This window comes from Aspergillus fumigatus, chromosome 1 (genome assembly GCF_000002655.1).
Source record: "Aspergillus fumigatus Af293 chromosome 1, whole genome shotgun sequence".
In the NCBI taxonomy this organism is placed as follows: domain Eukaryota; kingdom Fungi; phylum Ascomycota; class Eurotiomycetes; order Eurotiales; family Aspergillaceae; genus Aspergillus; species Aspergillus fumigatus.
In genome coordinates this window covers 986,405-1,010,161 of record NC_007194.1, presented here as the reverse complement: position 1 = coordinate 1,010,161, position 23,757 = coordinate 986,405, and the positions used below count along the sequence as shown (strand labels likewise).

General features: G+C 49.5%; 11 protein-coding genes and 1 non-coding gene across 12 annotated transcripts; 5 read left to right on the top strand and 7 right to left on the bottom strand.

Annotated features, from left to right (window-relative positions):
- Positions 1-706: 706 nt before the first annotated feature.
- On the bottom strand, positions 707-3,761 carry AFUA_1G03490 (NAD-dependent epimerase/dehydratase family protein; the record flags this gene model as incomplete). Its single annotated transcript, XM_745006.3, has 3 exons — positions 1,932-3,761; positions 1,685-1,846; positions 707-1,614 (listed from the first exon to the last, which is right to left on the bottom strand). The coding sequence occupies exons 1-3, from the start codon at positions 1,981-1,983 to the stop codon at positions 707-709; spliced, it is 1,122 nt and encodes a 373-aa protein (XP_750099.2). The 5' UTR covers positions 1,984-3,761.
- A 162-nt stretch (positions 3,762-3,923) lies between these two features.
- Positions 3,924-4,775, bottom strand: AFUA_1G03480 (uncharacterized protein; the record flags this gene model as incomplete). Its single annotated transcript, XM_745005.2, has 1 exon — positions 3,924-4,775. One exon carries the CDS (start codon positions 4,773-4,775, stop codon positions 4,101-4,103), a length of 675 nt encoding a protein of 224 aa, XP_750098.1. The 3' UTR covers positions 3,924-4,100.
- A 115-nt stretch (positions 4,776-4,890) lies between these two features.
- AFUA_1G03470 (uncharacterized protein) lies at positions 4,891-5,372 on the bottom strand (the record flags this gene model as incomplete). The annotated part of the gene is made up of 1 exon (XM_745004.2): positions 4,891-5,372. The coding sequence occupies one exon, from the start codon at positions 5,370-5,372 to the stop codon at positions 5,058-5,060; it is 315 nt and encodes a 104-aa protein (XP_750097.1). The 3' UTR covers positions 4,891-5,057.
- Positions 5,373-5,783: 411 nt separating this feature from the next.
- AFUA_1G03460 (uncharacterized protein) lies at positions 5,784-7,629 on the bottom strand. The gene is made up of 4 exons (XM_745003.2): positions 7,424-7,629; positions 7,259-7,359; positions 7,059-7,186; positions 5,784-7,006 (listed from the first exon to the last, which is right to left on the bottom strand). The coding sequence occupies exons 1-4, from the start codon at positions 7,524-7,526 to the stop codon at positions 6,073-6,075; spliced, it is 1,266 nt and encodes a 421-aa protein (XP_750096.2). The 5' UTR covers positions 7,527-7,629; the 3' UTR covers positions 5,784-6,072.
- A 76-nt stretch (positions 7,630-7,705) lies between these two features.
- AFUA_1G03450 (calpain-like protease PalBory) lies at positions 7,706-11,106 on the bottom strand. Its single transcript, XM_745002.2, has 4 exons — positions 10,561-11,106; positions 10,125-10,501; positions 9,858-10,068; positions 7,706-9,805 (listed from the first exon to the last, which is right to left on the bottom strand). The coding sequence occupies exons 1-4, from the start codon at positions 10,609-10,611 to the stop codon at positions 7,898-7,900; spliced, it is 2,547 nt and encodes an 848-aa protein (XP_750095.2). The 5' UTR covers positions 10,612-11,106; the 3' UTR covers positions 7,706-7,897.
- A 148-nt stretch (positions 11,107-11,254) lies between these two features.
- Positions 11,255-12,983, top strand: AFUA_1G03440 (putative peroxisomal carrier protein). The gene is made up of 4 exons (XM_745001.2): positions 11,255-11,333; positions 11,384-11,715; positions 11,787-12,328; positions 12,388-12,983. Exons 2-4 carry the CDS (start codon positions 11,612-11,614, stop codon positions 12,747-12,749), a joined length of 1,008 nt encoding a protein of 335 aa, XP_750094.1. The 5' UTR covers positions 11,255-11,333; positions 11,384-11,611; the 3' UTR covers positions 12,750-12,983.
- A 378-nt stretch (positions 12,984-13,361) lies between these two features.
- lcl3 (thermonuclease family protein) lies at positions 13,362-14,332 on the top strand (the record flags this gene model as incomplete). Its single annotated transcript, XM_745000.1, has 2 exons — positions 13,362-13,793; positions 13,874-14,332. 2 exons carry the CDS (start codon positions 13,362-13,364, stop codon positions 14,330-14,332), a joined length of 891 nt encoding a protein of 296 aa, XP_750093.1.
- A 349-nt stretch (positions 14,333-14,681) lies between these two features.
- On the bottom strand, positions 14,682-16,119 carry AFUA_1G03420 (adenylate kinase ADK2; the record flags this gene model as incomplete). Its single annotated transcript, XM_744999.2, has 2 exons — positions 15,319-16,119; positions 14,682-15,253 (listed from the first exon to the last, which is right to left on the bottom strand). The coding sequence occupies exons 1-2, from the start codon at positions 15,488-15,490 to the stop codon at positions 14,682-14,684; spliced, it is 744 nt and encodes a 247-aa protein (XP_750092.1). The 5' UTR covers positions 15,491-16,119.
- Positions 16,120-16,277: 158 nt separating this feature from the next.
- Positions 16,278-18,363, top strand: AFUA_1G03410 (DNA primase subunit PRI2). Its single transcript, XM_744998.3, has 3 exons — positions 16,278-16,569; positions 16,628-17,178; positions 17,231-18,363. Exons 1-3 carry the CDS (start codon positions 16,380-16,382, stop codon positions 17,990-17,992), a joined length of 1,503 nt encoding a protein of 500 aa, XP_750091.2. The 5' UTR covers positions 16,278-16,379; the 3' UTR covers positions 17,993-18,363.
- Positions 18,208-18,371, bottom strand: AFUA_1G03405. Its single transcript, XR_013344461.1, has one exon. It is a non-coding gene; the product is annotated as an uncharacterized ncRNA (small nucleolar RNA).
- Positions 18,372-18,477: 106 nt separating this feature from the next.
- Positions 18,478-21,587, top strand: sec23 (GTPase-activating protein SEC23). The gene is made up of 7 exons (XM_744997.3): positions 18,478-18,803; positions 18,866-18,996; positions 19,054-19,348; positions 19,407-19,880; positions 19,934-21,031; positions 21,086-21,279; positions 21,338-21,587. The coding sequence occupies exons 1-7, from the start codon at positions 18,711-18,713 to the stop codon at positions 21,360-21,362; spliced, it is 2,310 nt and encodes a 769-aa protein (XP_750090.3). The 5' UTR covers positions 18,478-18,710; the 3' UTR covers positions 21,363-21,587.
- A 65-nt stretch (positions 21,588-21,652) lies between these two features.
- AFUA_1G03390 (60S ribosomal protein uL11) lies at positions 21,653-23,080 on the top strand. The gene is made up of 5 exons (XM_077803804.1): positions 21,653-21,798; positions 21,859-21,892; positions 21,954-22,074; positions 22,146-22,470; positions 22,524-23,080. The coding sequence occupies exons 1-5, from the start codon at positions 21,795-21,797 to the stop codon at positions 22,535-22,537; spliced, it is 498 nt and encodes a 165-aa protein (XP_077659975.1). The 5' UTR covers positions 21,653-21,794; the 3' UTR covers positions 22,538-23,080.
- The last annotated feature ends 677 nt before the right edge of the window (positions 23,081-23,757 follow it).

The following is a 23,757-nucleotide window of genomic DNA, read 5'->3' as shown; positions in this document are numbered from 1 at the left end:
ATATACATGCTCGTCAAAATCACTAGCCTAGACTCTCAAAGAGCAATTAAGCCATTTCCTAAGACTACAATCCAATGTCACAAAAGTCCTGGAAGATTTGTACTATGCATGGAACACAAAGGGGACAAAGTAACATTATTATACATTTCATCTAGTTATGCGGTCCGAGTTCAATGTGAGCATCAACGGTAAGAGACATGTTGGCCATCTTCGACAACGAAAAGTAGCAGAAATGTACAGTAAAGAAGCAGGCAGGATATTTCAGTGCAGTAAGTCAAAGTGCATATGTTATGTTATGTACACCCAAGTCTACATGTTCATCAGGGTCATGAGCAGAAGAAGACGACGCAGCACTCTCTGAAGTAAGGAAAGTGATGAAGTATGCAGATGGATACGCAGAGGATATCAGGAACATACCGGTGCTGACAGTGGTGGAGCCCGAGGTTGAGGATAAGAAGAGTAGAAGACGAAAGTTAGATTACAGAGAAGAAGATAGTCAGTCCGTCGTTTGTGGGTGAGTTCAACCAGGGAATCCTGACGGGATGGCGTGTGATGCGGGACGCTCTTTTCCAGGGTAGAATGCAAGGGTCACCGGGTGGTGGCGAGAAGAGAAAAAGTGTCGATGACGGGCGGTGCATGTTCGGGACGGCAGGCCGGCGATGCTTTTCTTGGTTGGGCAAATTGCTTGAAAACACAGCTATGGGCTTTATGGCCACCAGCCCATACGTTTGTAGCTATCAACCATGGCGCGGACTCCCTCTGCATCAAAGCGTTCGCGTGTAGGTTTCCATCCGGTGGTTTTTTCGAACAAGGTGCCATCAATCGACATATCCTGATCCTTGATGACATCTTTCTCGAGGAACGGGCTGATTGGCCCGGGACGTGTGATGCCCTTTTTCTCCAGCAGCTCTGCCCAGCCTTGTAGACTCACCTCATTCATGTCATCGACAACATCGTCAAGGTTCAACTTGGCGAGTTGAGATGCCAACGATCCGAGGAAGGAAGTTTTGAGCCCAAAGACCGTGGACAAAGCCTCCGCGACATGTTCCTGGCGAGTGTCGCCGTGGTCGACGACGTTGAAAGCGATCTGGGCGGGTTCGTCAGTGGTTGACGCCCTCCATTCGGCCGCCTTCCACAGAGCGCTGGCTGCGTCTTTTACGTAGAGCGTGTTAATCTTCAGGTTCTTGGTGTAAAGCAGTTCCAAATCCGTTTCCATATCCAGGTGTACCCGGGCTAGGCAGATGCCCATCGCGAAATAACCCGAGTCGTATTCACCGTAAACGTGTGGAAGTCGTAACAGACAGTAATTAAGGCCAGGAATCTTCTTCAGCTCATCCGAAGCCTTCAACTTCCATTTGGCAAGTCGATGCCAGGGCTCGAGCTTGTCGTTTTCTTTCCGAGGGGAAGAGCCAGGCTTGTAGACATGAGCGGTCGAGCACTCGACGAAGGAACGGATGCCTCGACGAGCCACTTCGCGACCCAGTGCCACCGTAAGATTGTAACTCCGTAGTTCGTAGACATCATCTGGCTGAGAGTGTCGTGTCTCACCACCGCAGTTGATCACATAGTCGAATTGTTCCCCGTTTGCACGGTCGAATATCCGCGGGAAGTGCTCTATACATTCGTATCAGACGACCGTCAGCACCAGTTTCGGACCGAAACTTGCGATGAAGTAGTTACTCACGTTCCCGACTAGCGTCTGCTTGAACGAATTTATCTTTCGAACATGCCTCCTCGAACTCTGGTGCCAACCAGGCCAGCTGTGGGAGTACCTTGTCCACAAGTCGGACCTCCGAAGCGAGGTTGTTTTCATGGATATACAGAGCTAAATGACGACCGATGAATCCTAGATTGTTTTACGAGTCATGTGTTAGTGATCCTTCCATTTCCCCCTTTTCCTCGCACAAGAACGGAGATCGCATCGCGCATACCTAATCCTCCGACGATGAGCACAGCAGGCTTTTTCCCTTGGTCGCTCGCCATGATCGTATGAGACGATAGTTTAGACACGCGCTTCGATAATACTTCTGCTCGCTTTCCTCCGATTGTAAACCAGAGTCAACTCAAGTGAAACGTGTTCAGTCAAGTTGGTCGACGCCCCGCACTCGAGTTCTACAGACCAAAATAATGCGGGGGTAATACTCAGAAAAAGGGGGAGGGGTGAATAGAAGGCAAATGATTAAAGACGAGATTAGTATCAGCCCGCTACCACGACTGTGTTGACAAATCTAAATGGAATTTTTTTTTCCTGGTCGATTTCTTGATAGTCCCAGGAAAGAAAAGCAGAAGAGGAAAGGAAAAAGGAGATGCCAACGTTCAGACACGAGGGCGACTCAAGATGGTCACTTGGGGGCAATCGTTTTGGGACTAAGGGACGCTTTGATGAGCCGGAGCGTATCAGCTTCAATAGAGTCAAACCTAACGCCCCTCAGCCTCTGAAACATCCTCCTCCAATGTACTCTTGATGAATTGTTGCATTACGCTTACAACTTTCATTCTTTCGCTTAAGATTATGTTATTAATGAATTGGTGATTTATCTTTTCTCCTTCCGCTCTTGTTAAGGGGCGCGATCGTCTGGTCGATCGCCTCGACAGAAGAAAATGAAATGAGATCAGTAAGATGACGGCATCCCATCCAGCTGCCTCTACTTTGGAACTGGCTTGACTTAACCAGTCTACGGTATGACCCGAACCAAACCCAAGGACCCAGTGATCGCCTTGTTTGAACTTAGTAGACCTCCAGTATCCCACCACTACCATCCTATGCGGTCCGGCTTGCTGACTCTCCTTCCTTTTGTCCAGTTGCAGATCGAGTATGAAGGCCATCTTCGTTTGTGAGAGAGATTTCTCTCGCGAACGAAAAACAAGATGATGGAGTGTTGAATCAACGAAAAACGGGGGGCCCTTTCGCATTTTCCCACCCGAGCAAACTCCGTTAGCGCTACGTCTAGAAATTTCGCCAGGATAGTGGGGATATCCGCTGTTCAGCATAGCCAATATCTGCTTGGTCACTACCGGGAACCCGGAAATTGATTGATTATCTCTTCCCCTGCCAAGCACGTTGTGTGGGACACCCTCCGCTCTTCAGGGACACCGTCTGATCATAGTTCCGCACCTAAGTGGGCTTGCGACCAGGAGGTACGAAGCCACAAGCCCGAAAGAGCAGTGATAGCGCAAGAGGCACAAGGGGTGCAAGGAAAATAGCGGCGGGTTTGGGATTGTTGGTCATGATCAGGGTGAGAAACCGAGGGACACTTCCAGGAACGATCAGATTGCGCAACATAATCCCTGTTGGACAGTGGAAAAGTTGAAGCCCGAGCCTGGGGCCAAGCTTTCAAGACGAAGCTGATCGCTTCGGGATATGAAATGGTTGATCAACGTTTATCCGTTTATACTCTGTACTACTGTCCATATTGAACAGCTTAAGATGGGGCATGCGAAGTACTAGTAGCAGTTATTCTGGGCCCCTCTGAATTGGTTCATCATAAAAATGTGGTAGACTTCAATGAGTCTTGACTCTTGAGTACTTAAGCACATGTTGGCGAATCAAAAGCCACTGCTGAGATTATCAAAAGCTTGCTTAGACATGTCTAAGGTAGGCTTCAAAACCTAGGAGCCCAGAAGGTCTATGATTAAGGCCGTCTATTATCGCTATTTCCGCGTCATGCTCAAGCCACTGCTAGGGCGATCCAAATCCCACAATGAATATCGCCTAATGCAACAAGGCGGGCATGTCTCACTCTAGAGTTCTGTTATTTCCCTCATCTCCCGTCAAGCATTGCAAAAGGAACGAACCTACAAAGTATGTCCAAGCGTTTTGCATACTTAGCCCGATCATGACGCATGGCCTCCTTTGAAGCTGGTCATGCCATGAACGCCGTCTCAACTGTGGTCGAATGAATGGCTGAAACTCTGGCGTACTCGTTCTTCTCAACCAATTTCCTTTTCAGTATACTTTCAATTCCGGTAAATGTTTGGTATGGATCATGTACCTCACTACTTGGCATAGCTGTATCATGGCGCGAACTCCACCTATGCTCTCTTTCTCTCACAATAGGTTCTTCAGCATAGATCCTGCAGCATTAGACTCAGCGAGTAGCTCAGGAGACAACATGAAGCATGACACGGATGTGGAGTCGCTGGTTTCCAGCCTCACTTCCATCCTTGCCTTTGGCTCTCCATGAATTGCGAAGTTCCTGCATGACAAATTCCCAGTCGTCATCCCTGCCCTGGCGTACCCTTATGAAAAACTCAGACCACTCGAACTTGACGGACGCCGCCACAACTGCTTGCGATGCGGGAGGGCTGCTGTCCCACTTGGAGATCTCCTTGCTCAGTTGAGCGCTAGGGTCCCATTCGTGGATGTTGCATTCCTCTGCCATGTGCGTTAAGAAGGATGCTGCAGATTGAAAGATCTGGAAGGGGACCCAAACAGGCGCCATGTTCGGCTGATTTGACGCGGATACCAGGAACTTTGTTTGCTGTTCTAGAGCATCTTCGGGCATCTGCGCTGTGTCTGAAGGGGTGATTCGTGACTGGATGGCTATTACTGAGTCCTTTGTCAGGATTCCTGAGTATTCAGCACGGTTTATGTTTCTTGACGCCTCGTTCAGGCCGACCAGATCCTGTGTTCTCGTGGTGTTGTCCGCGGTATCACTGATAGAGCTAAATGGCCTAATGGCCCTGACATCTGCACCTCCGAGCCGTGATGGCGAGACTTCGAGATCATCGGGGGCCCTTCTTTTCCCTAGCTGGTTGTTATGTTTTCTACCCATCGACGATAAACTTCCTGCCAGTCCATTGGTAAAAACGAGGCTCGAAGAAGACAACGTTTGAGCAGGCGCATCTCTCGGGGTTTGGGGAGTCTGCGTTGTCCTTCCTGTCAGCCATCATATCAGATCACACAACCAAAAAGAGCTCAATCATCGCACTGACCAGATTAGCTTTGAGGAAGCTCCGAGCCTTCTTCTGCAGCAGCATCTCAATCACGCGCCCTATCCTACCACAGCGTCAACACAGCTCAAACAGCGGCAGACTAACACTAATTAACTGAACACTCACTCCTTTTTCCTCTCCGGATAGATACAAGGAGAAGCCGGATCCGCTCGAGAATCCTCCATAAGAAACTTCTCTCTGTTCACCTCGTTACCCCAATACAGCATCCCATACCGGCCCAAAAAGCTCTCAGCACAAGACATCCGCTCCTGTCTAGATTGCTCCAACATTCCCCAGTCGAATTCCAATTGTTCGGTGTGTTCGGTAAGCCGCGTTAGGAGCTCCTTGTGATATTGGTCTTTCAAGTCGAGAAACAATGTAAAATCGCGGTATCGCATGCTGAGCCGCAGAACTCCATCGTCTAGAGCTTCTTCCATGGTATTTTTCTCGGTATGACCGAGGGAACTAGTTTGCTGGCTTCTCGTTTTAGAGGCCATAATGTGTGTTCTATGTATTATTGGTGATCCGTTAAGCTTTCGAGCAGGCGATGGGTTGAGTTTTGAACGAGAGCGTGGGATGCATTCCTGCTCAGGAAGATTGAGGCAAGGTGACCCTGTGAATAAAGGCCTGAGATGTTTCAGCAAACTTGTGAATGTGGAGTGAGCAGTGATTTCGTGGTTCATGTGTTGGGCTGTCTTAGTCGTCTGTCTAAGACCCAAAGTCTCTTTATGAATTTGAAGTATTCACCAGAACTGATATTTGTAGGCTTGTGTATTTACACAGAAGATAAGTTCTAATGCAAGCAAGATATTCAGCTATGCTTTTCTACAATACTTCGTATGCCAAAATGCCTTTCGCAACTTATGAGTTTCTTCTATTGTTTAGATACCGCGCATTGTTAAGCAAGATTAGACTGGAAGAATGAACTGGTGGGTTTCTACCACTTATTGAAGTGTTTGATCAGAATGACTTATCAGAGCTATGTAGCATCATGGTCATCATGATATATCGTAAAAGCTTACAGAAAAAGAGACATAAGTTGACCACGCTGAACAGCTCGATCTGTGTCCTGAAATTTCTTTCAAAAGGTTACTCAGCGCAAAAGCACAACAGCAGACATTTGTCGTTTGACTTCATTTACTCTGCCCCCAGATATTTCAACGAGTTTCTGAGTTCTTTGATCGCTGTGTCAACGTCATCAAATGTCAGGGCGGACACGGCCCAACGGGCATGCTTTTGCGCTAGGGCAATGGCCTCTTCATCTATCCCCTGCGAATTGCTTTGACTTGAAGCCGAGACTGTGGGTACAGCCGCTGATGCTGGCTGCTGGACCGGCCGCGAAACCACTGGTGCCGGTTCTGTATGGGGTTGTGCAGGTGGTGAAGGAGCCCAGGCGCTTGGCTTGGGTTGATTATAGAAATGGCTGGGCTGGTTGAATGCAGCTGGAGGACTTGGAAGGTTGGCAGGTGGAGGAAAGGAATGGAACGAATTAGAGTTGGGATCAGCGGGATGGTGAGCGCCCAGGCTTGCAGATTTGTCTGGGAGATTCGGGATTGACGAAGAGGCAATAGTCGCTGGAGCTGAAGGAAGTTCTAAGGTCGATCCTTGCTCGGCAGCATGACCTGTTTCTGGAGCAGGTGTCCGTGGGGCGCTTGTTGGCACATCGGGTATGCTAAATGCATCACCTGTACGCTGCGGCCGAGTAGCAGATGAGGATCTCGACGGGTGCAAGGAGTCGTCCATCAATGACTGCTGTACCATAGCTCTTGCCGCATGCTCCGATTCATCAGGGACCTCCTCCACAGTTGGTTGCCGCGTTTGCGACGCAAGAGCTGCACCAGGTTGTGCCTCGAGATCCTCCACCGTTACTGCCGGCCCTTCCGCCTGGTGGTCTTCCTTGATGACTGGATTTGTTGCGTTAGGATCCTCTCCGGCCTTGATCGCCTTCACAATTCTCAGTGCATGGTACTTGGCAAATTTGATTTTCGCAGCAATTTCGGGTTCGAGGGGGTTCCAAATTTGACACAATTCAAGAAAAGTAGCGGCAGCCTGGAAAGTGTCTGCAGTTTGCCTGCAATGTGTCAATCGTAATCCAACCCTGAGGTTCGTCCATCACTACTCACCTAGTCACTTTGTTGGCCCTCATGGTTGTATCCGCCCGGTTAAAGACCTCCAAGCCGAACTGCTCCACGTAGGCATTCGCCGCGACTGCATCAATCACTGTATCATTATCCGAATTCTCATTTCTGAACTTTGGACCATAGCATGTCAACATTCAGGTGAACTATGAAATCGCTCCAGCGGATTCCAGCGCTCGACGTACTTGTTCCAGCTTCTCCATCAAATCCATCGCGTATTGCTCAACTTCATGGTCCGACTTGTGTAATCCCCTCTCGATTATTTGATTGGCTATCCAGTAGTTACCTGCATTCGGAGAAGAGCATGCGTCAGCGTTGGTATCTTGAGGGTAAAATCTCATGGCACTTACACCAGTAGGCAACGACGGGCTTCACCCGCTCAATTTGGGCCGCCCTCGCCGCGAAACGCCCAATGTCCGCAGACTTGAGGCTAGCGGGAATATTGCTCGTCATGGATATGAGTTGATTATAACAACAGCTGCAAAAATATGGCGAAATCGGGGATTGTTGCGGTGGAGGAGCGGGACGTATGAACAAAGCGGGGATGACGTTGAAGCTCCAATTTTACATGTTATCGGCCACCGTACCGAGCCTTGGAATTTAGGTACCACTACGGAGTACGGAGTAACTGTAAACGGACGAATGTTTATTGACGAGTTTTTCCATCTACAACTGGAGAGAATGATATATTATACAGATCAACTAAATAATCTTCGAGTGATTATCCTCGTGTCGCGTTACTTATACTATCGCCCGGCACTGCGCAGAAGTCTCACTCTCCCACTCAGCAAGTCCAAAGGTAGAATCCGCTGCCAAATCTATTCTTAAGCATCTTCGACAAACCATTCTCCGATTTCAACTCGCTCTTCGGCCAAGGCTTCTACCTCAAAGTGATCTTCTACCTGGCCTCCAGGACCTCCAATCCTTTCCAGGACAATCCACACACCACGGCTGTCTTCAAGGCAAGGATGCAGGTCGAAGTCTTCAATACGTACTCCAGATATCGCATCGCTATGATCGCCGTCTTCTGAAGTCGCCAGAACCTCCTTGTAGGGGCCTTGGCCCAATTCAACTGTCATCAGCACTGGTGAAGGGCCAACGGGATGACTCCCGATCATAGAACGGCGACTGCGCGCAATAAGCTTGATTCGGGTAAGTCGCGGGACCTGCAAAGGCGCCAGCATCCTGTCTCTTCCTGGTGGCAAGACACCAATATCTGATAGCACTGCTCGCCGTCCCGCTGCTTCGGACGAAAGGGGCTTTAGCTCGCATGGAACCATAGATGAGACCCAGAGTGTGAATCGTCCAAGTTGGTCGGGAGCGAATGTAGAGCAAACGATCGTGTACACACCCTTATCCAGGTGTTTCTTTTCAGCAAGAGCCGCTCCACGACGATAGTCGCCGCTATCAGTGATAATGTCGCGGTTGCGAACTCTAGTCACGCGCTTTCCGTTTGAAAAGAACAACTTGGCATGTATTGCAAGTTCGGTGTCGGACGATTCCAACAAAATCGAAATATCGGTGGCATTCGATAGCGTCAATGTGAACTGCGGATTTGATGGGTATCGAGCTGATTCTGCATTGCCGCCAGCCGTCGAAGGCATCCAGGAACCCTGGACCTTATTCACACAGGTATATTTATTCTGTGACGGCGCGATATGCACAGGGGAGATTGAGAGAGCGGATAGTGTGAAATTCTGACTCAAAGCAGGCAGCGACTCTTCAGAGACAACTGCCGTATAAGTTGTTCTCGGAAGCATTTCCAGTCTCATCAGGGTGTTGGGTGAGTCGACGTAGGGACCTCGATGAAGCGCACCATCACTAAGACAAACCCGCTTACCATCCGCATTGAATACGTAAATGCTAATAAACCCAGCCTGGGAGTCCTCAGATGAAGAATAGTCGAGTCGATCACGCGTTTTGAAATGCTTGCCGAGGAGCAGCCAGACAGTACCTCCCGTTTCAGAGGTTACTGCAAACTGGGGATTCTTCACAAAGCAGCCCGGAACCCCCTTTCCCGCCGTGAGGTCCCATGTAAAATGTATATCTTGGCGGTATTTGAAGAGGCTGGGGTTCCAATTCAGGTAGAGGTTTTCAAAGTTCTGGAAGACCATTTCGCAGTCCATCCAAAACGTCCCAGGAGAAAGTGACGATCGATCATGTGGCGCGTGTGACTCGAGGGAATTCTCCGTCCTTCCACTAGCCGTGTGGACTCCAGCCCATGGGTTCTTCACTAACATTTGCCGACGGCCATTGAACTCTTTCATATCAAGGACCGCATAGTCATGCTCACTGACCAAGCCCAGTTCTTCCTCTTCTTTCTCGGTTAATTTCCCAGTGCCGATAGTCAATAAGACATCGCCATATTGAAAGGATCTAAAGAGACGCCGCCAAATTTGATCGCTGGTCACATCCTCATGATGTAGGAAGACTTGTTCAGGTATCCAACCTGTCAGTACCCACAGGTCTGTTCCCGAATTGCTCCCGGGAAAGTCATAGCCTCCTCTTAGCTTTAGGTACGCCTTTTCCACAAGCGCCGGCCACAGAAAATTGGGGTTATTTCTATCAACAACGTAAAGTGACCTTGAGGTTTTCGACGATGGCAAGCGGTCATCGATGACCACCTTCCTGAAGCATCCATTGAAATAAAATCGAAGAACGTATCGCCCCGAAGGCGCAGGCTTGGGACGACCTGTGTCATACTCGCAGGGATAAACTACAGGGAGATAGTGCTACTTTCATGTCAGAGTTTGACACGATTCATCAACAGTCGGAGTGGTTTACCTTGTCAAGGCCACGTTCCGATCGCGAGGTTGTAGCGCAGAGGCTGGCGACAACGGAGCAGTCTGTCAAGACATCTTGCACAAGATCGGTTTTCTCTGGTACGGACATCATCAATGTGTCCCCGCCGGCGTGCGCCAACAGCTCTGAAGGCCGCTTCCAACCATCAAATATGTCCTTCTGTTTGTCAGAAAGATGGAGGTCAGGCTTGTCACTAGCCTGTGTTAGCAGTCACTTCCAATACTTTTAGTAAGCACTGGATGAACGTACATAAATGATTGTCCTCCCTCACTAGGTTCGAACTCTTCTAGACTCGGAGGCCCTGCCCATGGCGGAAAGATAAAGCCATTCAACTTGGCCCCTTCTAGAAGGATTATCTCTTCACGAGTTGTGAGTGTGCGTGTAGACACCGGTGCCTCTAGTTCTGCTGCATGTCTCGCATGGACCCGGATTGCGGATCGCCAATCCTTGGCTTCTTTGATTTTCTCTGCTCTGGAGAGCCATTCCTTGCATTTCGCATCCAACGACTGCTTGTCGTTAGTGGTTGCTGCCAGAGACAGAGCTTTCATATAATGCTCAGCGACGTCAATGGCAGCCTCCAAGGCTTGCCTTTGAGAAGTAGCTGCAGATACATCTCGTTCAGCTTTCTACTCACTGGTCAGTCGAGGGCTGCTTGCTGGTTAAGTCGAAAGTGGAAATTATCTACCAGAGCATGAGCAATTAAAGTCTTTTGCGAAGAGGTGTGGGGTCTAGACATCCTGCCCCACGAGGGGTGACAACCGTTCGGTGAGCGTTTGTATTGGTGTAGCCAGACCTACTGCGCGTCACGCCCTGTCAAGCTTGCAACGAGCTTCCGCAAGGCATAAGGAAGAGATCCGCAAACAGAAGCCACCTATCAGAATGCGAAGAGAGAGAGACGGTTGATACTGCTTGTGACCGGTCCGAGGGGTCGCAGGGAGATCTCCGAGCGTGACATCCGAGGTCAACACCGTCCCGCAATGTGTTGTATGACGGGTTCCGAGTAGTTATTTGATAACAGGTGGAATCAGGATAGGAGAATGCGATGACCTCGCCGATCCCCGAGAGAAAACAAATGGATCTTGCCAGCTAATATTTGGATATTGATTTGCTCTTGCAGTCGAATTTATGACGTTGATAGTAATGATGCCGCCGAAGCATCTCACTTAGAAACTATGAAACTATTGTGGCAGCCCACCAAGTCAATAATACACGGAGTACCTCTCCAGAGATAGATCGATAGTGTATGGGTCGGCGGGGAGGAACGGGAATGCTGCGGGCGGTGAAGGCGGCAGACACAGACCGCAGCGGATACCGGACACTCACGCTGGATACTGCGAGCAGCCAAAGATACCTCGGCTCTTTTCGTCATGCACAGTCCACCGAGGTGCTGGGCACTTCCGTACTACGACTGTACTGTTAGAACGGGGTAGTTTGATACCTACTTGTTTCTTCTCTACAGTACAGTCTTGCTTCATTTTCTTTTTACACTTAGACTGATATGCGTGCAGTGTGTTCGCTTCCATCTGCATACTGAAGGCTAACGGCGTTGCGAGTAATTGTCGCCTTTCCACCCCACTCAGAATACTCCCTCTCTTTTTGCCAATTATTCCTTCACCCAGCCTCTAACTGATTAGCGGATCGATTAGACCTATTCTTTTGATATTATTTCACTCCTCACTCCCTCAACCTCTCTTGAAGAATCAAAATACCGGGCACAATCTATCTCGTCACGGACAATGACAGGCCAATCCAAAGCCATGCGTCTTTCCCCCTGGGGAAGTGCTGTTGCAGGTGCAACTGGCGCAGTTCTCGCAAATGCAATCGTATATCCCCTAGATATGTATGTCATCTCTCTTATAGTTGCAGAACCGTAAGGTTACGAAGCTGACGCATGGATGATTTGACGGGCAGAGTCAAGACGAGACTGCAGGTGCAGGTGAAGAGCGACAAAACCGATGGATCGGATGGAACGATGCACTATGAATCGACTTTGGATGCCATCAACAAAATTGTGGAGAGTGAAGGAATTGAGGGTCTATATTCGGGAATCGTTGGGTCCTTGATCGGTGTTGCATCTACCAACTTCGCCTACTTCTACTGGTACAGCGTCGTTCGCTCCCTCTATATGGCATCTGACCGGGTGCCGAAGCCTCCTGGCACCGCTGTCGAGCTGAGTCTGGGTGCTGTCGCGGGTGCTGTTGCTCAGATCTTTACTATTCCGGTCGCGGTCATCACAACAAGACAACAAACACAACCAAAGGGGGAGAAGAAAGGCCTGATTGAAACTGGTAGAGAGGTTGTCAACAGCGAGGATGGCTGGACTGGTTTGTGGAGAGGTCTCAAGGCCAGTCTGATCCTCGTCGTCAACCCAGCAATCACGTACGGGGCCTATCAGCGCCTGAAGGACATAATTTTTCCAGGGAAGAACAGTCTCAAACCTTGGGAAGCTTTCCGTAAGTTGCGCCACGTTATTCAACTGTGGTCGCCGCTTGAAGACTAACTGGTATCGCAGTCCTTGGTGCACTTTCAAAGGCCCTTGCCACCATCGCAACTCAGCCATTAATTGTTGCGAAGGTTGGTCTTCAGTCTAGGCCCCCTCCAGGTCGCGGCGGGAAGCCCTTCAAGACCTTTGGCGAAGTCATGCGTTATATCATTGAAAAAGAAGGAGCTCTCTCCTTGTTCAAGGGCATTGGACCTCAAATTACCAAGGGCCTTTTGGTACAAGGTCTCCTGATGATGACCAAGGAGAGAATGGAACTTATGTTTGTTCTTCTCTTCGCATACCTGCGCAAGATCAGGCAAGAAAAACTTCGAAAGGCCGTTGACGCCGCTGCGTCCAAGGCCAAGACGAGCCTTCCTGCGACTCTCAAATAGAAGTTCTGACCCAGTCGCCTTAATTTTCTTGTTTAGCGACGACTATTCTCCTGTCGACCTCATATCTGTTTCTTCTTTCAGGCGCTTGGGTTGTATATTCGCGGGCTTTCCTCAAAAATTTTTAAGCCTCTTGTACATTCTGAGAGGCAGCCATGATATATATAGTATGAACTATACCAGGTGTATATCCAGGATAGAACTGCGTAGTACAAAATCTGATGGTTATATAGAGACCAACATGTGTCAGGGAATAGCTCGCGAGAGTCGGATATCTATAGGGTATACAGGCGACTCCTATATTTAAATCAGCTGTATTGCATGTTTGTAGCAGAAGACATCATCAATGAATCTTAAAGGCAGAATATAATTTTGATATTGTTCGAGACACAGGCACCGTGGTCGACATGGCTCTCTCAGTCTGCCCGCAAAGTATAATCCCTCGGACAGCAGGATATATATTTAGTTCTGACCGCCCAAGCCTTCCCATAAACAGTACTAATTACCAACTGCGCTTTCTCCCCATTATCTCGAGCTTCTCATTGCCAGTTCCTCTGGCCAATTATTCGCAATCTCGAAACCTTCAAACAAGCAGGAGCGAGATTATGAGCCGTCATGCGATGGCCGCCATGGGCTTCCGACACGCAGGCCCAGCAACAAAGCAGGAAAAGCTCATCCGAAGACGATGAAAGACAAGCTGCAGCGAGCTCGACCACCACTTCGAAAAAGAAGGACTGGGAGTCCTCGGTAACAGCGATAGACTGGGCTGCCTTTACAGAAGCAAGAACAATCATCCCGACCCTGATTTTGACGAGCGGTTTCCTGGGCGCATTCTACATCCATCGCCGCTATCTGCGCCGGTTCCCCGACGCAGTGAGCATCACGCCATCGTATTTCCGTCGCAGGAGTCTGCTGGGCCAGGTCACGAGTGTTGGCGATGGAGATAACTTTCGGATATATCACACACCTGGCGGAAGACTTGCGGGGTGGGGTTGGCTGCCATGGAAGAAGATTCCGACGTCGAAGAAGGAATTGAGAGATAAGACGGTGCGTTTGGCCCCAGTTTTATGACTGCTGTCGTCTCTTGCCAAAGAGCCTTACGAACTATATCTCATTCTAAAATTCAGGTCCACATTCGTCTAGCTGGCATCGACGCCCCCGAGCTCGCACATTTCGGCCGTCCCGAACAGCCGTTCGCCCGTGAAGCACACCAGTGGCTGACCTCGTATCTCTTCGGCCGTCGAGTCCGTGCCTACATCCATCGTCCAGACCAGTATCAGCGTGCGGTTGCCAGTGTGTACGTGCGCAGGCTTCTAGACTTTCCGCCCTTTCGTCGTCGGGACGTGTCATATGAGATGCTGAAGCGGGGGCTCGCGACTGTATATGAAGCGAAAATAGGTGCGGAGTTCGGTGGTGAGGCCATGGAGCGTAAGTATAAGAAGGCAGAGTGGTGGGCGAAGTTGAGGGGCGTTGGGCTGTGGAAAGACTATCGTCGCAACAAGACAAAGTGGGAGAGTCCCAGAGAGTACAAGACGCGTATGGGACTGGAGGAGGCTGCGCAGCCCGGGGTTGAAATCAAGAAATAAGGCAATGACAGGAATATGAATTCAGGATGGTTTTGATGTCTACAACCTGCTGTCACTACGTTACGCTTTGCCTTTCATGTATTAAGCTTCGTGTCCATAAGTTTCATCATGGGATTTGATAGATTAGGACTTTATATCTGTCGCGTAGATGAGCCTGTGTTTACAGCCTGTGTTTGCATTGAATCAAACATTTAGTCCTGATCATCGAGTTCATAAGATAATGACTCATGTAGAAGATACCCAATTCATAACAACCAAAACCGTGATCATAGGTCTTGCCCGTGTCTCGCCAACCAATAGCATATGATACCGCTTAAAGTTCAACAGCAATATGTCCAACTGGCAAGTCTCAACAGAATCTCCGCTCAATCTCTGCAAAGAGCTTTGGGCTAATCTCATCGCTAGAGTCGCCTTCCACACGCCACAGGCAGCCCTTCCGCTCATAATACTGCAGCAAAGCCTTGCTGGTCTCTTCAAACTTGTGCAGCCGCTGTTTCCATGTATCAACCGAGTCGTCCTGCCTTTGTGTCAGAGGCTCCCCTGTCACGTCGTCCTTGCCGGGGACTTTGGGGACGTTGAAATCGGTATTGTATACTCTCCCGGATGGTTCGTGGACCCAGCGCGATGCGATTCGCGAGAGAATGACGGATGGTGGTGTGACAAGGTGAACGACAAAATTTACGGGGACAATGGTGTCCAAACTCAGTGCTTGGGCGGCGGTCCGAGGAAATCCGTCGAGAATGAAAGAGGCGGAGGGCGATAGCGGTGTGGACGGGCGAGATGTGTGATTTGATGTGGCTGTTGCGAGAGGCGCTGTCACAGGGAGCCAGCCCTTGGACCTGAATTCGGAGGAGATGAGCTCGAGGATCATGGAGTCGGGAACGAGGTTTCCAGCCTGCATTGCGGCCTCTGCTTTGATACCTTTGAGCGGACAAGACGGTTAGAGACATGTGCTTCTGCGACTCAATAGCATCGATCTGATTTACCTAACGGGGTCTTCTTCCGCACATTTTCGCGCAACAGGTCCCCTGAGCTGATTGAGGATAGCTCTGGATATCGTGCAAGGAGCCTTTCTGTCTGAGTTCCCTTCCCTACACCAGGCGCACCAATGAGGATGATACGCGCAGCCTTTTTAAGCTGCCGAGTGATTGAGTTCATCCCTTTCCTGACCCTTGTGTTGATCTGAAACGCTCTTTGAAGGGGATAATTAATGAGTCGCCCAGCGTTCCGACAGCTTCTTAGATTCTTTGGTCCTCAGTCGCAATGCTGCTGGATGTGATCAATTAATAACTAAGGGAGGTTGAGACTTCAGCTATCAAGCGATGTACAGAGTCGAATCGATTATCTGAAGATAAGGTACTTGAGCCGGAGACTGACAGAGGAGACCGTAACTGTCGGGAATCATATAGATATGACCTGTCGATCAAAACACTGAAACTGCAGAGGTGTTCGAAATTAACTCCGGCACTCCGCGCAGAGCTTGAGACGAATTCCGTTAGGTTTAGCACCGTCTTCTTGATTAGGAAATCGGTGAGCGGAGATCGGAGGGGAGTCCGATCAGTCTATACGACCCTTGGTGGCAGCAAAGGTTACTTGTACGCCAGACTTTGGAGGATACTTACAGTTATATCAGGTGTATAGTCGCGATGGACCGAACATGCGATGTTGTTTTCACAGTATACTCTTTTTCACATGCATGTATTGATACGTACTTCCAAGTCCATCCGCGTGCATGAGCAACCATTTAGTGCTAACGACTCCACAGCCCGAGTCCACACGGGGCAAACCCCGTATTTTGAAGCTACCGGGACTTTTTGGACGGATCCAAGTGTTCCTCGGCTGTCGAAAATGGAGGCCTGAGGCTGCTAAAACTTTGGAAACGGCGAACGGAAAGTCACGTGCTATTAGTGATGAACGCGTGTCGAGCGCGTCTCGCGTGATGCTCGTGAAAGTGGTCGATTGGAGTCTCGATAGTATTTTACAGACTACCATTTGAACACAATAATCGCGCTATAGATTCGTATGTCATACCGGACTGCAAGTCAAAATGATTCGGCAAGATTTCCAGAGAATTGATCCAAAGAGGAGAGCGACCTTGGACCACAAGAAAAAGCAGTTCGCATCGCCAGTATACAAGCAGCAAGATTACCCGCACCGTCTGAATTTCTACGATATTCCGCCAACCGCAGAAATCACACTCGAGCAGTTTGAGCAATGGGCCATCGATAGACTCAAGGGTATGAATGGGTGATTTCTGTTAATGTGATGCGTTCATCCGCTCATAGTTTTGCCCAGTTTTGGCCGAAATCGAAGCCTGTTCCTACCGAAACAAGTCGGCTGCAGAGACATCGGCGCATATCACTCCTCTGCTGCAGAAATATCTCCCACTTTCCTCCAATACATCCTCTTCCTCCGGTGCATTAGATCAGCGTTTAAAGAATGAACGCCAGAAAGATCATTATTCCCACTTCATCCTTCGCCTTGCGTTTTCGGCAACCGAGGACCTCCGCCGACGCTTCGTGCGGGCGGAGACAATGCTGTTCAGATTTCGGTTTCAGCAAGACGACTCACGAGAGAAACGTGCCTTTATTGAGTCCTTAAATCTGGATTGGGAACCTGTGAGTGATGAGGAGAGACGCGAGGTTGCTGAGAAATTGGTGAGCGCAACACCCGGTCTGCGGCGTGTTGATGAGGAGACTTGGTATAAAGTGGACTGGGAGCGAGTTCCCGAGCTTGTGGAAAGGAGAGCTGTGCTCCTGTCCAAGGGGAAAGCGTATGTGCCTGGCAGAGAACAATTGAGTATGATCATAGCTGAATTCACGGCACGATTGGAGCGCGCCCTCGAGGTAAGAATCTTTTCTACACTGTGGGTGTTACGGGTTAGCTGACCACTGCCAGCTCACGAGCCGCGCTCTGCCACGATTGGATGAGGATGATCGTCTTACGCCAATCCTGAATCACCTGTCGAAGAACTTCGGTAGCGCAGAATCAGTATACTCTGAAGGCGAAGGGTTTGTTGAAGGAGCACCAATTACTGCCAGTAACATCGATCGCCTTTCACAGCACTTCCCTCTCTGCATGCGGAGCCTACACATGACGTTGCGCAAGAACAACCACTTGAAGCACTTCGGTCGACTTCAATATACGCTCTTCCTGAAAGGAATTGGCCTTTCTCTTGAAGAGTGTATCATTTTCTGGCGACAGTCTTTCAAAGGCTTCACGGATGACGAGTTTAATTCTCGGTACAAATACAATATCCGCCACGCTTACGGTGACGTCGGCGGTGACGTGAACCGAAGAGGTCGGGGATACCCTCCTTACTCTTGCCAAAAGATCCTCAACGACTCCAACCCCGGAGTTGGCCAGACTCATGGATGCCCCTACCGTCACTTCTCCGTCGATAATCTCATCGGACTACTTCAGTCCACAGGTGTTCATGACAAGGACGTTCTACGAGGCGTGCGCGAGGATGTTGAAAAGACACGCTATCATATTGCCTGCAACAGGGTCTTTGAATGGGCGCACAAAGCAGATATCAAGCGAGTCAAAGAAGATGGTACTTGGGGTCAGACAGATTTGGACACCATAGTCCATCCGAACACCTACTTCAAGCGCAGCTATCTCCTGAAACAAATGGGGAAGCCTCCTAAGGACGCATGAGTTGCAGAGACGGTTTGACGAAGCTATGCTTTTCTATCTTTGTGGCCAGATTCTTTTTTCTCACTAGGCGTTTTGGTTATGGGAATTGCAGGACGCAATATCGGGAATATATGTTGAGAATGCCAAGTATCAAACCACTGAAGTACTCTGAGCTGGGATTTCCGTAATATTACTGTATATAGCTTAGGTCTCTAAAAGAGCAAATTGTACGAGGTCAATTGTAACCACAGCTGATTCCCAGATTATCGCAAAGGATCGGAACGACCTTTCAAAGCTAGGTGCCCAGCGTCGGGTAGGGTCAGTCTTCGCGCGACGCGAAAACAGCTTCATCATGACAAGAGACAGAAGCTGTTGATATATGTTATCGGCGGTTGTTGATGAGAAGAAGGAAAAAGAAAAAAGTTGCGGGAAGCGGGCAGTTTGGAAGTATTTAAAGCAGCGAAGGCGGAGCGCTAGTGGGCGCTACGGTTGTCGGCAGCAACCAAGGATGCTGCAACCTGGCCTCATGCCAACAGGACCAGCTTCACACAACATACAACCCCAGATCCACATCTAAATCCCGGACAAAAGCATTTGGCATCGGTCACTTGAACATAAGATTATGCTACAGAAATTTGTTCTCACTATATAGTTAAAGTGATCATAGAGTTCCTTGTTTGGTCCGCAGTTTTGGGCTCAATCGATAAACACCCCCTCCTATCCCCCCCATCACCGCACGATGGACTACGAAGCTTTGAAGGATCAATGGAGCGATGTCGAAGACCGTGATGGCATCAGGCTCAGCTGGAACACTTTTCCTAGCACTCGCATGGTAGGTTTACTGGGAGTGCTTCGCGTCTATGCCCCTCCATACTCATTCACGTTCGCATACAGGAAGCGTCCCGACTCGTTGTCCCTATTGCCGCTGTTTACACTCCCCTGAAGGAGAAGCCCGATTCGCCGTTACTACAATATGAGCCGGTAACTTGCAAAGCACCCTGTCGGGCTGTCCTGAACCCCTATGCGTATGACCTACGCCCCTGTCGGCTCTGAGCTTGCAGCGCGTGACTGACGAAGGACAGCAACGTCGATGTTCGGGCCCGGATCTGGATTTGCCCTTTCTGCCTCATGCGCAATCCCCTTCCCCCTCACTATAAGGACATCACTGAGAATGCGATACCCCCGGAACTGCATCCTCAGAGCACGACGATCGAATACCAATTGGCGCGCCCCGCTCCCGCTCCCCCTATCTTTGTCTACGTCGTCGATACTTGTCAGGAGGAAGACAGTCTGAAGGCTTTGAAGGATACTCTGATTCTGAGCTTGTCTTTGCTACCGCCGAATGCTCTGGTTGGATTGATTACTTATGGCACAATGGTACGAACTGAATTACATTTCTTTGGTTTCGGATGACCTATTAACCTCAAGAGTATAGGCCCAAGTTCACGAGCTTGGATATACTGAATGTGCGAAATCGTACGTTTTCAGAGGCAGCAAGGAGTATGCGGCGAAGCAGGTCCAGGAGATGCTCGGACTCCTCGCCGCAGGACCTCGCCCCAACATGCCGCAGCAGCCAACTCGCCCGCCTGTTGGTCCCGCTGCGCGCTTCCTGCTACCTGTTCAGCAAGCCGAGTTCCAGATCACCAATGTCCTTGAACAGCTGCAGCGTGATCCTTGGCCCGTTGCCAATGACAAGCGACCCCTCAGATGCACTGGTGTGGCTCTGAGTGTTGCTGTTGGCCTGCTCGAGACATCCTTCCAGAACGCTGGTGGTCGCATCATGGTTTTCACCAGCGGTCCCGCTACTGAAGGCCCCGGTCACGTCGTTGGACCTGAGCTGAAGGAGCCAATGCGTTCCCACCACGATATCGACCGGGATAATATTAAGTACTATAAGAAGGCTGTCAAGGTAGGCGTCATTTCGTCGTCTCATACGGGTTGTTCCCATGCTGATCAATTTAGTTCTACGACGCCCTGGCCAAGCGCGCCGCTAACAACGGACATGTTGTTGACATTTTTGCCGGCTGCCTTGACCAAGTCGGTCTTCTAGAAATGAAGAACCTGGCCAACTTCACTGGAGGTCATATGCTCCTTACAGATAGCTTCACATCGTCACAGTTCAAGCAGTCGTTTGTTCGGGTTTTCGATAAAGACGCCAACGATAACCTCTTGATGGGTTTCAACGCCTCCCTTGAAGTCCTGACTACAAAGGAGCTCAAGGTCACCGGACTTATCGGTCATGCAGTTTCTCTGAACAAAAAGTCAAGTTCGGTCGGAGAAACAGAGTGTGGTATTGGCAACACCTGTGCCTGGAAAATGTGCGGCATTGATCCATCCTCAAGTTACGGCGTGTACTTCGAGATCGCCAACCAGGGCGGTCCTGCAGCCGTGCAACCAGGCCCTCAGCGGGGTATGATGCAATTCTTGACCTACTACCAGCATGCTTCTGGTCATTATCATCTCCGAGTCACAACTGTTGCACGCCCCTTGAGTGGTCCGGCTGGGGACCCGACTCTCGCACAGTCCTTTGATCAGGAGGCTGCTGCTGTGCTGATGGCACGTATTGCTGTCTACAAGGCAGATGTCGATGACGGACCAGACGTTATCAGATGGGTTGATCGTATGCTCATCAGACTCTGCTCTCGCTTCGCAGACTACCGGAAGGATGACCCTACCTCGTTCCGTCTGGAAAAGAACTTTACGCTTTATCCCCAATTCATGTTCCACCTCCGTCGCAGCCAGTTCTTGCAGGTGTTCAACAACTCGCCTGACGAGACAGCTTTTTACAGACACGTCCTCAACCATGAAGATGTTGGCGACGCCCTTGTAATGATTCAGCCCACGCTGGATTCGTATTCTCTGGAACATGAGGGAAGCCAGCCTGTTCTTCTCGACTCGGCTTCAATCCAGCCCACTCACATCCTTCTTCTCGACACTTTCTTCCATATCCTAATTTTCCATGGAGAGACCATTGCGGAATGGAGGAAAGCAGGCTATCAGGATCAGGAAGGTTATGAAAACCTGAAGGCTCTCTTGGAGCAGCCTAAGGAAGATGCTAGGGTTGGTCCATCTACTGCAGTTATAATACGAGGCACAAGCTAACTCCATGAATAGGAATTGATCGCTGATCGTTTCCCACTGCCTCGTTTCATCGTTTGTGACGCCGGCGGATCTCAAGCGCGTTTCCTCTTGTCCAAGTTGAACCCCTCTACTACACATACGACAGGAGGTTACGGTGGAGGCGTGACGTCGCAGACTATCTTCACTGATGATGTCTCGTTGCAGACGTTCATGGACCATTTGATGAAGTATGTTATCCGTAAATGTTTTACAAATGTCATGAATGAGGCTAACCCACCAATCTAGACTTGCGGTTTCCGGAACTACCTAGACATGACGAGGTGATGACCATAGCGAGAGAAAAAGGGCGGTTAGACGTCGGTCCTCGGGTCACTTGTATCTTTAGCGATGATTTGTCTTGGTTTTTTATTTTCCTGCTCTTTACCCACAATACAGGAAGTGCGTAAGTCAATGGTGCTCATTCCAATAGCAATAGATGGTATCGACAAGGATATCTACATACAGCATCTGGAAAGATCGCGATTGCATGAACACCTTATAAGTAATGGTAGAAGTCATGTGATTACGGTGGGGTTAGCCCTAGGAGCTTTCCCCGTTCGAGGTTTCGCTTAGCCGGAGGTGCGGGCCAAGCTAAAATGTCCTCAACTTCTTAAGGAAATTTTGTGAACTTCTAAATTTGCTTCTTCGTACCATCCGCCCCGACCAACACTCCAAGGACGATTGACGACCTTTCGCACTCGCCATGCGTAAGTATCATCTCCTTGGCTTCAACGATAATGGCGACTAACATAACACCCATTGGGCAGCTCCCAAGTTCGATCCCAATGAGGTGAAGATCATGTAAGTTCATCTTGTCTTCGCGTCGCAAAATTCCGGAGCGACAGAGCTAACCGTAACATAGTCACCTGAGAGTGACTGGTGGTGAGGTCGGAGCCCAGTCCGCTCTGGCTCCCAAGATTGGTCCTCTCGGTCTGTCCCCCAAGAAGATTGGTGAAGATATTGCCAAGAGCACTGGTGACTGGGTAAGAACTCAAAAGGAGTCAAAAGATGAAGAGTACCGGATCGCTAATATGATTTTTGTGCGACCTTATAGAAGGGTCTCCGTGTGACTGTCAAGCTCACCATCCAGAACCGTCAGGCCACGGTCTCTGTCGTGCCTTCCGCTTCCTCTCTGGTCATTAAGGCCCTCAAGGAGCCTCCTCGTGACCGCAAGAAGGAGAAGAACATCAAGCACAACAAGTCCATTCCCTTCGATGAGATCGTTGAGATTGCTCGCAAGATGCGTCACCGCTCTCTCGCCAAGGAGCTCCGTGGCACCGTCCTTGAGATCCTCGGTACTGCTTTCTCCGTCGGTTGCCAGGTCGATGGCCGCAGCCCTAAGGATGTCTCTGACGACATCAAGGCTGGTGAGATCGATGGTAAGTCGTGTTGAGTACACTGCTAGTTGAAGTTGAACTAATGATGAAATTAGTTCCTGAGGAATAAATGATCTATAAGTGCGGCGGTCGTCAATTCGGTTTGTAACGACATGCTAGTTACAGAAAATATGATCATTCCCCTGGACAACTTTTTACGAGTTATGACCTAAGATTCCCAATTATGATTGTCTCAAGAAATCCTATGCTTCTTCGCTAGGCATTCCGTCCCTTCCCTCCATTCCTGTCCTATGCTTCTCGTGGTTTGCTTGCTTTCCCAAATGCGAGCGGGATCATGATGTCGCGTCCCTTCAGATGACCTTTGCAACACTCTGGCTCTTACCGTTCTTTCCCGCTTTCGGGCCTGGATTGAACTCACGCAACGTGGTATAGGCTTATTTTACGCAAAGAAGATCAACACTTGACCCTCTACTCACCGCGGTATCCTTGGTGGGGAGCTTGCTTCTCTCCGTGGGTACAGTGGTCCATCTTTTGGGTCGACATCACTGCCGTAGATCCGGGTTCGTACCTGGCACGTAGTTTTTGGTTAGATCATAAATTGCAATACACTGTATGCTTTGTTTCGATTTGTTCCTTCTCTTTGTTAGTCCTTGAAATAGTAGATACGAGATTCCCAGAGTTTGTTTCTGACAAGACCGAATATGATGAACGGCCATTAGTTGTCTGGTGTCATAAACCGTTTACACCAATTAGGTTGTGGTTCTTGATCTCCCTCTATCCCCGAAGAGCTACGTAGTACGTCGGGACGATCGCTGTAGAGACAATGGCTGCGCATCGAGATGCATAGATCCCTGTCTACTCTTCGCACTTCTGGGATGGAGAAGTGTCGATTGCAACCAATGTGCTTCCCAACGAAGACTCTTACCGTCATAGGCTGTGATAATCGAGATGCGATTGTCGCCTTACAGGAGCACAGCATCGACAGTATGGCGCGTGTGCGGTCCATCTAGAGCTGAGAAATATATAATGCCAAGCAGTTACACAAAAGTCTGAACGGATCCTTCAGCTTGCAAGTGACATTCCAGGGGTGGATGGGAATGTAGCAGTGGGGTCGATGCATATTTCTCTGGATTCTGGAAGAGCAACGGTGAAGGATCAAAGAAATTATGGAATTGACAAGATGACGATGAGCATGACTTGTAGAACCTTAAGGCTCGTGCAATGGTAACTTCAGTAGTCTTTTCCATTTTTATCATATCGATGCAGCTGAGGTTGCCGATTGGTCTGATCGTCGATACTTGTGACATTGTTGGTCTGCCACTGTTGCTG

Bases quoted from the DNA above. Each gene is read 5' to 3' on its own strand.
- AFUA_1G03410 (XM_744998.3), top strand. From the start codon at position 16,380: ATGATTCGGCAAGATTTCCAGAGAATTGATCCAAAGAGGAGAGCGACC. The intron at 16,570-16,627 runs GTATGAATGGGT...AGTTTTGCCCAG, and splicing joins GGCCATCGATAGACTCAAGG to TTTTGGCCGAAATCGAAGCC. The intron at 17,179-17,230 runs GTAAGAATCTTT...GACCACTGCCAG, and splicing joins GATTGGAGCGCGCCCTCGAG to CTCACGAGCCGCGCTCTGCC.
- AFUA_1G03460 (XM_745003.2), bottom strand. From the start codon at position 7,526: ATGACGAGCAATATTCCCGCTAGCCTCAAGTCTGCGGACATTGGGCGT. The intron at 7,360-7,423 runs GTAAGTGCCATG...CTCCGAATGCAG, and splicing joins GCCCGTCGTTGCCTACTGGT to GTAACTACTGGATAGCCAAT. The intron at 7,187-7,258 runs GTACGTCGAGCG...TATGGTCCAAAG, and splicing joins TGATGGAGAAGCTGGAACAA to TTCAGAAATGAGAATTCGGA.
- sec23 (XM_744997.3), top strand. From the start codon at position 18,711: ATGGACTACGAAGCTTTGAAGGATCAATGGAGCGATGTCGAAGACCGT. The intron at 18,804-18,865 runs GTAGGTTTACTG...GTTCGCATACAG, and splicing joins CTTTTCCTAGCACTCGCATG to GAAGCGTCCCGACTCGTTGT. The intron at 19,881-19,933 runs GTAGGCGTCATT...TGATCAATTTAG, and splicing joins ACTATAAGAAGGCTGTCAAG to TTCTACGACGCCCTGGCCAA.
- AFUA_1G03390 (XM_077803804.1), top strand. The intron at 21,893-21,953 runs GTAAGTTCATCT...ACCGTAACATAG, and splicing joins CCCAATGAGGTGAAGATCAT to TCACCTGAGAGTGACTGGTG. The intron at 22,075-22,145 runs GTAAGAACTCAA...GCGACCTTATAG, and splicing joins CCAAGAGCACTGGTGACTGG to AAGGGTCTCCGTGTGACTGT.
- AFUA_1G03450 (XM_745002.2), bottom strand. From the start codon at position 10,611: ATGTCTAGACCCCACACCTCTTCGCAAAAGACTTTAATTGCTCATGCT. The intron at 10,502-10,560 runs GTAGATAATTTC...ACCAGTGAGTAG, and splicing joins CTTTAATTGCTCATGCTCTG to AAAGCTGAACGAGATGTATC. The intron at 10,069-10,124 runs GTACGTTCATCC...AACACAGGCTAG, and splicing joins GAGGGAGGACAATCATTTAT to TGACAAGCCTGACCTCCATC.
- AFUA_1G03440 (XM_745001.2), top strand. From the start codon at position 11,612: ATGACAGGCCAATCCAAAGCCATGCGTCTTTCCCCCTGGGGAAGTGCT. The intron at 11,716-11,786 runs GTATGTCATCTC...TTTGACGGGCAG, and splicing joins ATCGTATATCCCCTAGATAT to AGTCAAGACGAGACTGCAGG. The intron at 12,329-12,387 runs GTAAGTTGCGCC...CTGGTATCGCAG, and splicing joins CAAACCTTGGGAAGCTTTCC to TCCTTGGTGCACTTTCAAAG.